Here is a 14,959-nt window from a genome sequence, read left to right as displayed (position 1 = left end):
AGTGGAAATACATCTTAAACATGTCTTTGACCGTCCCCTAACCTTTGGTTTTGAAGGCAAAGTTGCAGTGTTTGCAAATGTACGGACGGACATCAGTGTGTGTTCGGATGTGCTTCTTCAGCATGCTGGGCTTCTTACAGCGGATGCCGCACTCCCCGCATATGTACTTTCCTCTGCCACGCCCTCGAACGTAAATATACTCTTCGTTAGACTTATACCTGACAGACAGACGGGATGGGCATGCGTTATTGATACAGAAACAGAACCAACATGAAGTCACAGAATCACAAATAAGCATCCATTTTGATATACATCACTCATTTCACTGCCTGGTATGTTTGTAGATTGTGGCGTGCAATCGTTGCTACTAGAGAGTAACACACCTCAAACATTTCAACCTTAAAGGGGAACATTATCACAATTTCAAAAGGGTTAAAAACAATACAAATCAGTTCCCAGTGGCCTGTTGTATTTTTTGAAGTTTTTTTTTTTAATTTTACCGGTCCCCAAATACTCCTAAAATAAGCTTTAAAGTGCTTGATTTTCGCTATTTGCGATTGCGACTATCCATTTTCCTGTGACGTCATACAGTGCTGCCAATGTAAACAAACAACGGCGAATACCACAGCAAGATATAGCGACATTAGCTTGGATTCAGACTCAGATTTCAGCGATTTAAGCGATTTAACAGATTACGCATGTATTGAAACGGATGGTTGGAGTATGAAAGTATTGAAGAAGAAACTGAAGCTATTGAGCGAATAGCTATTGACGCTACTCATAGCTATAGCATGGCCGAATAGCTGCGTTAGCATCGCCGGTAAAATGTGCGGACCAAACAATCGGGACTTTCACATCTCGTGACACTGGAGCAACTTAAATCGTTCGATTGGTAAGTGTTTTTTTCGCATTAAATGTGGGTGGAAGTAAACGTAATATAGTTGCAAATGCATCTGCAGGTTATCCATACATCTCTGTGCCATGTCTGCTTTAGCACCGCCGGTAAATAGCATGTTAGCATCGATTAGCATAGCATGTTAGCATCGATTAGCTGGCAGTCAACATCAACAAAACTCACCTTTGTGATTTTGTTGACTTTATAGTTGCAAATGCATCTGCAGGTTATCCATACATCTCTGTGCCATGTCTGCTTTACCACCGCTGGTAAATAGCATGTTAGCATCGATAAGCATCGCATGTTAGCATCGATTAGCTGGCAGTCACGCCGCAACCAAATATGTCTGATTAGCACATAAGTCAACATCAACAAAACTCACCTTTGTGATTTCGTTGAATTTATCGTGGCAAATGCATCTGCAGGTTAACTATACATCTCTGTGCCATGTCTGTCATCACTTGTAAAATCTGGAGACACTTTGGCACATTCAATGGGGGTCTGGCGGCAGATACTTTCGCATCTTCGGGCCAGTGGTGCAACTTGAATCCCTCCCTGTTAGTGTTGTTACACCCTCCGACAACACACCGACGAGGCATGATGTCTCCAAAGTTCCAAAAAATTGTCGAAAAAACGGAAAATAACAGAGCTGAGACCCGGTGTTTGTAATGTGTTGAAAATGAAAATGGCGGCTGTATTACCTCGGAGACGTCACGTTCTGATGTCATCGCAAAAAGAGCGATGAACAGAAAGGCGTTTAATTCGCCAAAATTCACCCATTTAGAGTTCGGAAATCGGTTAAAAAATATATATGGTCTTTTTTCTGCACCATCAAGGTATATATTGACGCTTACATAGGTCTGGTGATAATGTTCCCCTTTAAGATTGCATTATCTAAAATGTATGCATTATCTCAGAATGTAATACTTTTTCACCCCAGTATGTGATATTAATTGCCCGCATGTTGTAAAGAACTTTGACATATTTTGGAATACCATGTTACCTATAGCAAGAGGTATCGTAAAATGTAAAAAAGCAAGGGTCTTCAAGGAGTTTCAGGCCAAGGACACCCAAAAGGGGCGACATGGGTCATAAGGTAGAGCAGTCGGAGAGCAACTTGAAGGTTCCTGGTTCCTAGTCACGACCATTGTGTCCTTAGGCATCTTGCTGCCGGTGAGTTGTGGTCGGAGGGGCCGTAGGCAAAAAATTGGCAGCCACCTTTCCGTCAGTCTAGCCCAGGGCTGCTGTGGCTACAAATGTAGCTTACCACCATCAAAGTGTGAATGCGGGGTGAATGAATGATGGAATCTCAGTTCTCTGTGAAGCACTTTGAGTGTCTAGAAAAGCGCTATGTAAACTGAATCCCTTATTATTATTGAACTAAAAAATAAAAAAAAGTATCCTCTTGTATGAAATGATGATTCTATCTTACAATAAACTGCTCCTAAAGGTACTTAGTTATTGTGCAAGACTAACAATATTCAAATAATAACAGTATTGTGACGCTAAAAGCCAATGTGCTAATCACCAGCTGATAACTAATGTTCAAATCAATAGCTGACAACTAGATTGCTAATCTCTATCTGGCAACAAATGTGGCAATCGCTAACTGAGAACTAGCGTGCCACTTGCTAGCTGATAACAACAGTGTTAATCGTTAGCTGGGAACTAGAGCACTAATTGCTAGTTGATAACTAGAGTTAAAGTTAAAGTACCACTGATAGTCACACACACACTAGGTGTGGTGAAATTACTCTCCACATTTTACCCATCCCCTTGTTCCACCCCCTGGGAGGTGAGCGGAGCAGTGAGCAGCAGCGGTGGCCGCGCCCGAGAATCATTTTAGGTGATTAAACCCCCAATTCCAACCCTTGATGCCGAGTGTCAAGCAGGGAGGTGATGGATCCCATTTTTAGAGTCTTTGGTATGACTCGGCTGGGGTTCGCATTCACGACTTTACGATCTCAGGGCGGACACTGGAACCACAAGGCCACTGAGCAGTTGCTAGCTGAAAACTACAATGCTAATAGTTAGATTGGATCTAGAGCGTTAATTGCTAGCTGATAACTAACACACTAATCGCTCGCTGGCAACTACAGCGCTAAACGCTAGCTGGAAATGAACGTACCAGTGGCTAGCTAACAATTAGGGCATACATCTCTAGCTGAACATTACAGCGCGAATCTCGTTGTCAGCCGGTAACTAGAGCGCCAATCGCTAGCTGTCTTAAACACCACATGACTATAATAATACAATAATTTATTCATGTTAGATATGTTATTTATTCACATTCAACGATGTTCATGTGTATTGAAATACATTTACATTTGTGGAAAAATTGCAGGGAGACATGTTAAAAAATATATATATATTTAACAGAACATTAACCAAATATTTCAGGCCCTCCTGCAGTAGCTCTGTAGACTATCACGCCAAATTTCTTCCCCCCTTCAAAAACCTCCCCCCCCCATTTACTTACGGGGTCATGATTAATACAGACGTTTTGTTAACGCTATATTATAAAAATATAACGCTATATTATAAAAATATAATGCTATATTATAAAAATATAATGCTATATTATAAAAATACAGACAAATTTTGTTAACGCTATATTATAAAAAAATATATATATTTTTAAAGAAAACAATTTACAAACACAAGCTATGGGATGAAGCATTTACTTCCGGGGTCACGTTTCCTCACGTTTCCTCTTACGTCATCCCATAGCTTGTGTTTGTCATTTTTATTTTATTTTATTTTTTTCTAATATAGCGTTAACAAAACGTCTGTATCTTTATAATATAGTGTTATATTTTTATAATATAGCGTTAACAAAACGTCTGTATTAATCATGACCCTGGACGTAATTGGGGGGGAGGGTTTTTGCAGGGGGGAAGAAATTTGGCGTGACAAGACCCCCTGTTGAAGACCTCTGCTTTAAACCATTGAAATTGACGTCTTAATGAGAAAAAAACATTACAGAAATCAATGCATTAAATATTTAAATCTGTATAAAAAAATTTTTGAACAAAAACGAACGTGTATTGATGGAATAAATGTTAAACTTCACACCTTTATTTGCAGCTGGATTTGTCTGATTTGCAGCTTTTTTTTTTAAGCAGGCTTTTAAAACACAGTCATAGCAATGCCAGCATTCCATGTTGCTAATAAGGAATGATGTGTTGAAGTGTGATGTTGATTTCCCTTTATCACGGAATGTGTTCACAATATTTTGCGCCAATAGCACGCAAAATGTTTTTCTGAAACTGTAAAGTTTTTGTGTAAAGTGTGTTCAGGCCGTTTGGAGCATGGCACGTATGAGAAAAGGAGCGCTTGGTTTTCTCATCCCTAACTATAATTACAGTTGTGCATTTTGTAATAATGCAATACATTTTCACCTCATTATGTGATCAATATATTAATTAATCAATCAAACTTTATTTGCGTATCACTTTTCATACATACAAAATTTAGCACAAAGTTTAACATAAAGATCAAACGAACCAAAAAAAAAAAAAACAGTACCTCCTGCTCTTCATTGCATAATCCCAAATTGAAAACAGTCAACCCAACACACTCAACACTAAACCCACTTTTTTTCTCTACCACACCCATCCATCCATCCATCTTCTTCCGCTTATCCGAGGTCGGGTCGCGGGGGCAGCAGCCCAAGCAGGGAAGCCCAGACTTCCCTCTCCCCAGCCACTTCGTCTACCTCTTCCCGGGGGATCCCGAGGCGTTCCCAGGCCAGCCGGGGTACATAGTCTTCCCAACGTGTCCTGGGTCTTCCACGTGGCCTCCTACCGGTTGGACGTGCCCTAAACACCTCCCTCGGGAGGCGTTCGGGTGGCATCCTGACCAGATGCCCGAACCACCTCATCTGGCTCCTCTCGATGTGGAGGAGTAGCGGCTTTACTTTGAGTTCCTCCCGGATGGCAGAGCTTCTCACCCTATCTCTAAGGGAGAGCCCCGCCACACGGCGGAGGAAACTCATTTTGGCCGCTTGTACCCGTGATCTTATCCTTTCGGTCATGACCCAAAGCTCATGACCATAGGTGAGGATGGGAACGTAGATCGACCTGTAAATTGAGAGCTTTGCCTTCCGGCTCAGCTCCTTCTTCACCACAACAGATTGGTACAACGTCCGCATTACTGAAGACGCCGCACCGATCCGCCTGTCGATCTCACGATCCACTCTTCCCCCACTCGTGAACAAGACTCCTAGGTACTTGAACTCCTCCACTTGGGGCAGGGTCTCTTCCCCAACCCGGAGATGGCACTCCACCCTTTTCTGGGAGAGAACCATGGACTCGGATTTGGAGGTGCTGATTCTCATTCCGGCCGCTTCACACTCGGCTGCGAACCGATCCAGTGAGAGCTGAAGATCCCGGCCAGATGAAGCCAACAGGACCACATCGTCTGCAAAAAGCAGAGACCTAATCCCGCGGCCACCAAACCGGAACCCCTCAACGCCTTGACTGTGCCTAGAAATTCTGTCCATAAAAGTTATGAACAGAATCGGTGACAAAGGGCAACCTTGGCTGAGTCCAACCCTCACTGGAAACGTGTCCGACTTACTGCCAGCAATGCGGACCAAGCTCTGGCACTGATCGTACAGGGAACGGACTGCCATAATAAGACAGTCCGATACCCCATACTCTCTGAGCACTCCCCACAGGACTTCCCGAAGGACACGGTCGAATGCCTTCTCCAAGTCCACAAAGCACATGTAGACTGGTTGGGCAAACTCCCATGCACCCTCAAGAACCCTGCCGAGAGTATAGAGCTGGTCCACAGTTCCACGACCAGGACGAAAACCACACCCACGCACACACAATAAAAGTTATGTAAAACCATTTGTGGCTGAGCACGGAAGAACCCGGTGATACAACACTATCTTAAGGAGCCGAGTGCACCAGGGGCAGCAGGATGAGGGGCCTCGAACGCAGCAACCCTGATCCAGAGCACACAGCAAGGGATCAGGGAGTCGTCTCGCTGAGGACCCCATGAGCTAGAGCAGGGGTCAGGAACCTTTTTGGCTGAGAGAGCCATAAAAAGCAAAATATTTTATAATCTACTTCTGTGAGAGCCATATAATATTTTTTTAACACTAAATTTGTGCATTTTTAAGTAAGACCTACATTTTTAGAGTATTCTTTTTAATAACATTGTTATTCTAAAGCTAACCAATAATAAACAAAATGCTTCTCACCATTAATGTGACGTCTTGAACTGGTGCGGTAGAAAAACAGATGGATGGATTAAAATGCATGAGAATATTGTATATGTTGAACATCATTTTTAACACTGTGATTATCAGCGGGATTACTCATTACTTATCTTGTTAAACAATGTCAACTAAGATTTATTGGAGAGCCAGATGCAGTCATCAAAAGAGCCACATCTGGCTCTAGAGCCATAGGTTCCCTACCCCTGAGCTAGAGCCACAGCATTCGCAGCACACCAGAGCCCCCTGTGCAGAGGGCTCCAGCCGAGGAAAAGCTGGAAATAACTCTATAAATGTATAATATATTAAGAGGATAAAACAAATTAATACATCTAGGATAGGATAGGAATTACTTTTTTTCCCACAATGGGGAAATTACGTTGTTGCATTGCAGGTTTTAACATACAGTAACAGAAGTAAAGCGTAATGGAAACAAAAAAATAATTACATAAAATGTATTTAAAGGCATTTTATGTAATTATTTTTTTTGTATTTAAATGTATTTAAAGGCCTCCTCTCGGAGCTGCTACCTTACCGTGGTAGAGGAGTTTGCGTGTCCCAATGATCCTAGGAGCTATGTTGTCTGGGGGCTTTCATGCCCCCTGGTAGGGTCTCCCAAGACAAACAGGTCCTAGGTGAGTGATCAGACAAAGAGCAGCTCAAAGACTTCTATGGAATTACAACAAAATGAACCCAGATTTCCCTCGCCCGGACGTGGGTCACCGGGGCCCCGCTCTGGACCCAGGCCCGGAGTTGGGGCACGATGGCGAGCGCCTGGTGGTCGGGCCTGTCCCCATGGGGCCCGGCCGGGCACAGCCCGAAGAGGCAACGTGGGTCATCCCTCCAATGGGCTCACCACTCATAGGAGGGGCCATAGAGGTCGGGTGCACTGTGAGCTGGGCGGCAGCCGAAGGCAGGGCACTTGGCGGTCCGATCCTCGGCTACAGAAGCTAGCTCTTGGGACGTGGAACGTCACCTCACTGGGGGGGAAGGAGCCTGAGCTAGTGCGCGAGGTAGAGAAGTTCCGGCTGGATATAGTCGGACTCACCTCGACGCACAGCAAGGGCTCTGGAACCAGTTCTCTCGAGAGGGACTGGACCCTCTTCCACTCTGGCGTTGCCGGCAGTGAGAGGCGACGGGCTGGGGTGGCAATTCTCGTTGCCCCCCGGCTCAAAGCCTGTACGTTTGAGTTCAACCCAGTGGACGAGAGGGTAGCTTCCCTTCGCCTTCGGGTGGGGGGACGGGTCCTGACTGTTGTTTGTGCTTACGCACCAAACAGCAGTTCAGAATACCCACCCTTTTTGGGTACACTCGAGGGAGTACTGGAAAGTGCTCCTCCGGGTGATTCCCTTGTCCTACTGGGAGACTTCAACGCTCATGTTGGCAACGACAGTGAAACCTGGAGAGGCGTGATTGGGAAAAATGGTCGCCCGGATCTAAACCCGAGTTGTGTTTTGTTATTGGACTTTTGTGCTCGTCACAGTTTGTCCATAACAAACACCATGTTCAAACATAAGGGTGTTCACATGTGCACTTGGCACCAGGACACCCTAGGCTGCAGTTCCATGATCGACTTTGTAGTTATGTCATCGGATTTGCGGCCTTATGTTTTGGACACTCGGGTGAAGAGAGGGGCGGAGCTTTCTACCGATCACCACCTGGTGGTGAGTTGGCTGCGATGGTGGGGGAGGATGCCGGACAGACCTGGCAGGCCCAAGCGCATTGTGAGGGTCTGCTGGGAACGTCTGGCAGAGTCTCCTGTCAGAGAGAGTTTCAATTCACACCTCCAGGAGAACTTTGAACATGTCACGAGGGAGGTGCGGGACATTGAGTCCGAGTGGACCATGTTCCGAACCTCTATTGTCGAGGCGGCTGATTGGAGCTGTGGCCGCAAGGTTGTTGGTGCCTGTCGTGGCGGTAATCCCAGAACCCGTTGGTGGACACCAGCAGTGAGGGATGCCGTCAAGCTGAAGAAGGAGTCCTATCGGGTTCTTTTGGCTCATAGGACTCCGGAGGCAGTGGACGGGTACCGACGGGCCAAGCGGTGTGCAGCTTTAGCGGTCGCGGAGGCAAAAACTCGGACATGGGAAGAGTTCGGGGAAGCCATGGAAAACGACTTCCGGACGGCTTCGAAGCGATTCTGGACCACCATACGGCGCCTCAGGAAGGGGAAGCAGTGCACTATCAACACCGTGTATGGTGCGGATGGTGTTCTGCTGACTTCGACTGCGGATGTTGTGGATCGGTGGAGGGAATACTTCGAAGACCTCCTCAATCCCACCAACACGTCTTTCTTTGAGGAAGCAGTGCCGGGGGAATCTGTAGTGGACTCTCCTATTTCTGGGGCTGAGGTCGCTGAGGTAGTTAAAAAGCTCCTCGGCGGCACGGCCCCGGGGGTGGATGAGATCCGCCCGGAGTTCCTTAAGGCTCTGGATGCTGTGGGGCTGTCTTGGTTGACAAGACTCTGCAGCATCGCGTGGACATCGGGGGCGGTACCTCTGGATTGGCAGACCGGGGTGGTGGTCCCTCTCTTTAAGAAGGGGGACCGGAGGGTGTGTTCCAACTATCGTGGGATCACACTCCTCAGCCTTCCCGGTAAGGTTTATTCAGGTGTACTGGAGAGGAGGCTTCGCCTAATAGTCGAACCTCGGATTCAGGAGGAACAGTGTGGTTTTCGTCCTGGTCGTGGAACTGTGGACCAGCTCTATACTCTCGGCAGGGTTCTTGAGGGTGCATGGGAGTTTGCCCAACCAGTCTACATGTGCTTTGTGGACTTGGAGAAGGCATTCGACCGTGTCCCTCGGGAAGTCCTGTGGGGAGTGCTCAGAGAGTATGGGGTATCGTACTGTCTTATTGTGGCAGTCCGCTCCCTGTATGATCAGTGTCAGAGCTTGGTCCGCATTGCTGGCAGTAAGTCGGACACATTTCCAGTGAGGGTTGGACTCCGCCAAGGCTGTCCTTTGTCACCGATTCTGTTCATAACTTTTATGGACAGAATTTCTAGGCGCAGTCAAGGCGTTGAGGGGTTCCGGTTTGGTGGCCATGGGATTAGGTCTCTGCTTTTTGCAGATGATGTAGTCCTGATGGCTTCATCTGGCCGGGATCTTCAGCTCTCACTGGATCGGTTCGCAGCCGAGTGTGAAGCGACCGGAATGAGAATCAGCACCTCCAAGTCCGAGTCCATGGTTCTCGCCCGGAAAAGGGTGGAGTGCCATCTACGGGTTGGGGAGGAGACCCTGCCCCAAGTGGAGGAGTTCAAGTACCTAGGAGTCTTGTTCACGAGTGGGGGAAGAGTGGATCGTGAGATCGACAGGCGGATCGGTGCGGCGTCTTCAGTAATGCGGATGTTGTATCGATCCGTTGTGGTGAAGAATGAGCTGAGCCGGAAGGCAAAGCTCTCAATTTACCGGTCGATCTACGTTCCCATCCTCACCTATGGTCATGAGCTTTGGGTCATGACCGAAAGGATAAGATCACGGGTACAAGCGGCCGAAATGAGTTTCCTCCGCCGGGTGGCGGGGCTCTCCCTTAGAGATAGGGTGAGAAGCTCTGCCATCCGGGAGGAGCTCAACGTAAAGCCGCTGCTCCTCCACATCGAGAGGAGCCAGATGAAGTGGTTCGGGCATCTGGTCAGGATGCCACCCGAACGCCTCCCTAGGGATGTGTTTAGGGCACGTCCAGCTGGTAGGAGGCCACGGGGAAGACCCAGGACACGTTGGGAAGACTATGTCTCCCGGCTGGCCTGGGAACGCCTCGGGATCCCCCGGGAAGAGGTAGACGAAGTGGCTGGAGATAGGGAAGTCTGGGCTTCCCTGCTTAGGCTGCTGCCCCCGCGACCCGACCTCGGATAAGCGGTAGATGATGGATGGATGGATGGATGGTATTTAAAGGCTACATAAGATGAATTAAATTTGTATGTGGTAAATAATAGCTAATTTATACAAGATAAATACAGGGTTAAAATAATACTAACACAATTATAAGATGAATAAGAATATTAATTCAACGCCACGTTAAAAAGGTGGGTTTCGAGCTTGGTTCTCTGCCCTTAGGTTGGGGGCGGCTAATAATGGAATGATGCTTCCCTGTGGGTATGGGTCCGGACGTTTGGAATATTTAGGAGGCCTGAACTGGAAGACCTTAGGGACCGCGAGGGCTTGTATGGTTAAAGCAAGACCCTTAAGGCATTTAAAAAACAGTAAAATAATCGATTTTGGAACACACAGAGAGCCATTTTACGATTTTAAAAACTGGTGTAATATTGGCCGGGCTTCCGGTCCTCGTCAGTACACGAGCGGCTGAGTTTTGGAGAAGTCAATGCGGTTTGTAATAAAATTATGCATTTGTGTCTCCATATTGGCCTGAGAGAGAATGGTGTGGATTCTGGCTATATTTTTAAGATGATAAAACCGTCTTTTTGTATTTATCAAAGGCTGCACTTAGATCAAGTAGGACCAGCATTGAGACCCTTTGTGAGTCTTAATTCATCCTTCCATTCATCCATCAATCTTCTTCCGCTTATCCGTAGAGTCGCGGGGGCAGTAGCCTAAGCAGAGAAGCCCAGACTTCCCTCTAACCCAGCTCTTATCGGGGGATCCCAAGGCATTCCTAGGCCAGCTGGGAGAAATCGTCTCTCTAAAGTATGGGTGTCAAACTCTGGCCCGCAGGCCAAATTTGGCCCGCCGTGTAATTTCACTTGGCCCTTGAGGCAATATCAAATTAACATTAGAGCTGGCCCGCTGCTGTAACACCACATTCACCGCTAATACTCTTACTTGCCAACCCTCCCGATTTTCCCGGGAGACTCCCGAAGTTCAGTGTCCCTCCCAAATTTCATCCCGGGCAACAATATTGGGGGTGGGCCTTAAAGGCACTGCCTTTGGCGTTCTCTACAACCTGTCGCCACGTCCGCTTTTCTTCCATACAAACAGGGTGCCGGCCCAGTCACACAATATGTGCGGCTTATACACATACACAAGTGAATGCAAAGCATACTTGGTCAACAGCCATATAGGTCACACTGAGGGTGGCCGTATAAACAACTTTAACACTGTCACAAATATGCGCCACACTGTGAACCCACACCAAACAAAAATGACACATTTTGGGAGAACACCCGCACCGTAGCACAACATAAACACAACAGAACAAATACCCACAACCCCTTGCAGCACTAACTCTTCCGGGACGCTACAATATACATCCCCCGCTATCACCAAACCCCGTCCACCTCAACCCCGCCGCCGAAAAGAGGCATTCCATTTTTTATTTAAATTTGATTTGATATGCCATTGATATTTTTTAATTATTATTATTATTTGAAACTCGATTCTGCATGTCACTATAAATGTATATACTGTAAGCCTTGCTTGTTCAAGATTCAATGCAAAACTTGTTTGGGTCCCTATTAAAAGGTTAATTTGTTCAACCTTGGCCCGCTGCTTTGTTCGGTTTTAAATTTTGGCCCACTCTGTATTTGAGTTTGACACCCCTGCTTTAAAGTGTCCTGGATCGTCCCTGCGGTCAGACATGTCCTGAACATCTCCCCTGGGAGGTGTTCGGGGGGCATTCTGACCAGATGCCTGAACCATCTTATCTGGTTCTTCTCGATGTGGAGGAGCAGTGGCTTTACTTTGAGCTCCTCCCGGATGACAGAGCTTCTTACACTATTTCTAAGGGAGGGCCCCGCCACCCGACGAAGAAAACTCATTTCGGCCGCTTGTACGTGTGATCTCGTCCTTTCGATCATAACCAAAAGTTCATGACCATAGGTGACGATAGGGATGTCGATCGACCAATAAATTGAGAGTTTTGCCTTCCGGCTCAGCTTTCTTCATCACAACGGACCGGTACAGGGTCCGCATCACTGCAGACACCGCACCGATCTGCCTGTTAACCTCACGATTTACTCTTCCTCCACTCGTCAACAAGACCCTGAGGTACTTGAACTTCTCCACTTGGGGTAAGATCTCCTCCCTAACCCAGAGATGGCACCCCACCCTTTTCTGGACAAGAACTATGGACTCAGAATTGGAAGTGCTGGCTTTCCTCCCAGTCGCTTCACACTCTGCTGCGAACGGATTCAGTGAGAGCTGAAGATCCGGCGAGATCATGCCTTCAGGACCACATCTTCCGCAAAAGGCAGAGACCTAATCCTGCAGCCATCTAACCGGATCCCATCAACGCCCTGACTGTGCTTAGAAATTCTGTCCATAAAAGTTGTAAACAGAATCGTTGACCAAGAGCAGCCCTGGCGGAGCCCAACCCTGAACTTACTTCCGGCAATGTGGACCAAGCTCTGACACTGATCATACAGGTAGCGGACCGCCACAATCAGGCGGTCCGATACCCCATGCTCTCTGAGCACTCTTCACAGGACTTCCCGAGGGGCATGGTCCTTCTCCAAGCTCTTTTGAACATTTTAAACAACTTCAGGATGCATTACTGGTTGGGTGCATGGGAGTTTGCCACACCAGTAATTCATCCTGAAGTCGTGTAAAATCCTTAAAAGAGCTGTCTCTATTCTGTGGTTCACTCTAAAACCAGACTGGTGTTTCTCCAGAACATTACAATATTGAAAAAAATTATTTACCTAAATAAAAACAAGTTTTTCTAAAATTGTACCTAAAAATGCTAGGTTGGACACACACACACACACACAAGCAAATCATCACGTTTAAAAGCTTCTCTTCAAAACTCCATAAAATGTGTTATAAAACGAAGCAGAGATTGGGGCCAACGCACATGTGGCGGGGCTACACCGTGGAAAAGACTTTGAAGCATCTCAGCATTAAGCAGGGCAAAACTGTCCAGTGTTTCCTCAGGTAAGAACACACTCTCAGATGTATTTAAAACCATATTTCCAACAGATAAAATGCTACTTTTGATAGTATAATTTTTACTCACAAAAAAAGTCAGTTGGACTTCTCTGTGAGCGTTTAAAAATCAGGGTTAAATAAATGATGAATTGTTGAAAATAAAACTTTGGGGTTTCATTCTTGTGATTATTTAATGTACTAGCAGAATGTGTTTCTTGAATCCTTTAGTGCTTCTAACAGAAGTGTAGACGGAATCATGTTTTAACAGAAATAAACATCTAATAACAGTAAATTAACAATATGTTACTGCATACACCAGCAGCCAAATTAGAAACATTTGCAACCCGTTCTGAAATAGTTTTATTATCATTTATACAACAAATAATATATTGTGAGATATATCATTATCAGCCATTTATCGCGTTATGGACTCACCCTTATTGAGAAAGGACAAAATAGACACGACGCAGCCACAAAGCCAAAAGCGATCGACCTCACAATTGAAAAAGGAAACAGAGCCGCTGCATTGAACAAAAAGCCGACAAAGAAGGCACAAGCCCAGAGGTGACCAGCAAGGAGACGGAAGTGAACCCAAAAACAGGGCAGAGAAAACTCTGGACAGAGCAACCCCAAGTCCCCTCAACTCTGACACCGCAGACGTGTTCTAATATCGCTGTTAGGTGGGTGGATTGTGTAAGGCAGTGGTTCTCAAACTTTTTTCACAAAGTACCACCCCGGAAAACACTTGGCTCTCTAAGTACCACCATAATGACCAACATTAAAATACAGTAGTATAGTAGGCCTAAATATTCATTAAAACAAGGCAGAGGTATTATTAAACAAGTATATTCATATTTGTGGACAATGTAACATTACACACAGTTACAGTAACACTGTGTTTTAATATTTAGTTAGGTGATTCTTTGGTGTACCACTAGATGGAGCCTGGCGTATCATAGCTTGATAATCCCTGGAGCAAGGTAGGTAGATGTGTTGGATTTCTGTAATCCTTTCATTTGGGCATTTTGTTATGAAAAATGCCCTTTGATCGGAATTGTTATTCCGATTGTTGTTGTTTGCATAGGTGTCCAACTGAACTGCATCATACTGACCTGTGTTTGTAAACACTTGGACACAGTATTTCAGGTCATGAGACAGCCAGGACACAAACAAACACCTCTCAGTATGATGCAGTGCGGCTCTAACACTCATGCACCTCAAGTTGTGGCCAATGAGCATCCGTTCTGCACACACTGTTAAAAATAACACATCACATAAAAGTAAAAAAATAAATAAAAGCACATTTAAAAAGCAATTACCAACAGCTTTGGTTAAGGATTAAAAACAGTAAATAGGAATAGCTTATGTCGTTTATGGGACAGATGCAGGAACAGCTGCTGGAGCTGTTGACATTGTTTTTTTTTGTGTTGCCTCTAAAACACAGTATGGTAATGAGGGACAACAAAAGGTGTTCGTGGTGAAGGCGGACATGGCACTAACTACAAACATTCAGCCAAAAACACACACAGACACACAAGAGACTGAAACAAGACCGTCTTTATGGAAGTGGATTGGGGATGCCCCACCAAATCCCTTGCAGCAATCGGTCTCCTATTGTTCCCTTTACTAGACCCATGACACACACACACACACACGCACACACACACACACACACACACACACACACACACACACACACACACACACACACACACACACACACACACACACACACACACATTAGCGAGTCGTCTGCTTTCGAGTAGCCCTGCCGACAAGAGCGACTCGAGCAGACCTGGGCAAATTAAGGCCTCAGGGGCCAAATGCGGCCTGTTGAGCTTTTCCATCTGTCCCGCCGGACATTCCCAAATATTTTTAAGATTGAAAGTGTAGCTGCCATTATGATGTGCAGTAATTTGCCTTTATGGATAATGTACCAGTTACTATGGTAATCTAATTGTTTACTATGGTCATCTAATTAGTTACTATGGTCATCTACAAACCCCGTTTCCATAT

At 45.9% G+C, this 14,959-nt stretch overlaps 1 protein-coding gene across 3 annotated transcripts in view; it reads right to left on the bottom strand.

Annotated features, from left to right (window-relative positions):
* LOC133562159 (transcription factor HIVEP3) overlaps positions 1-14,959 on the bottom strand; it is a 166,403-nt gene that overhangs the window by 13,923 nt on the left and 137,521 nt on the right. For all 3 annotated transcript variants that reach the window (XM_061916084.1, XM_061916083.1, XM_061916082.1), the window contains one exon: positions 43-218. In XM_061916084.1, coding sequence (XP_061772068.1) covers positions 43-218 — 176 coding nt within the window. The remainder of the gene's footprint in view (positions 1-42; positions 219-14,959) is intronic.

Source organism: Nerophis ophidion, linkage group LG11 (assembly GCF_033978795.1).
Source record: "Nerophis ophidion isolate RoL-2023_Sa linkage group LG11, RoL_Noph_v1.0, whole genome shotgun sequence".
In the NCBI taxonomy this organism is placed as follows: Eukaryota; Metazoa; Chordata; class Actinopteri; order Syngnathiformes; family Syngnathidae; genus Nerophis; species Nerophis ophidion.
This window is presented reverse-complemented; position numbering and strand designations above follow the sequence as displayed.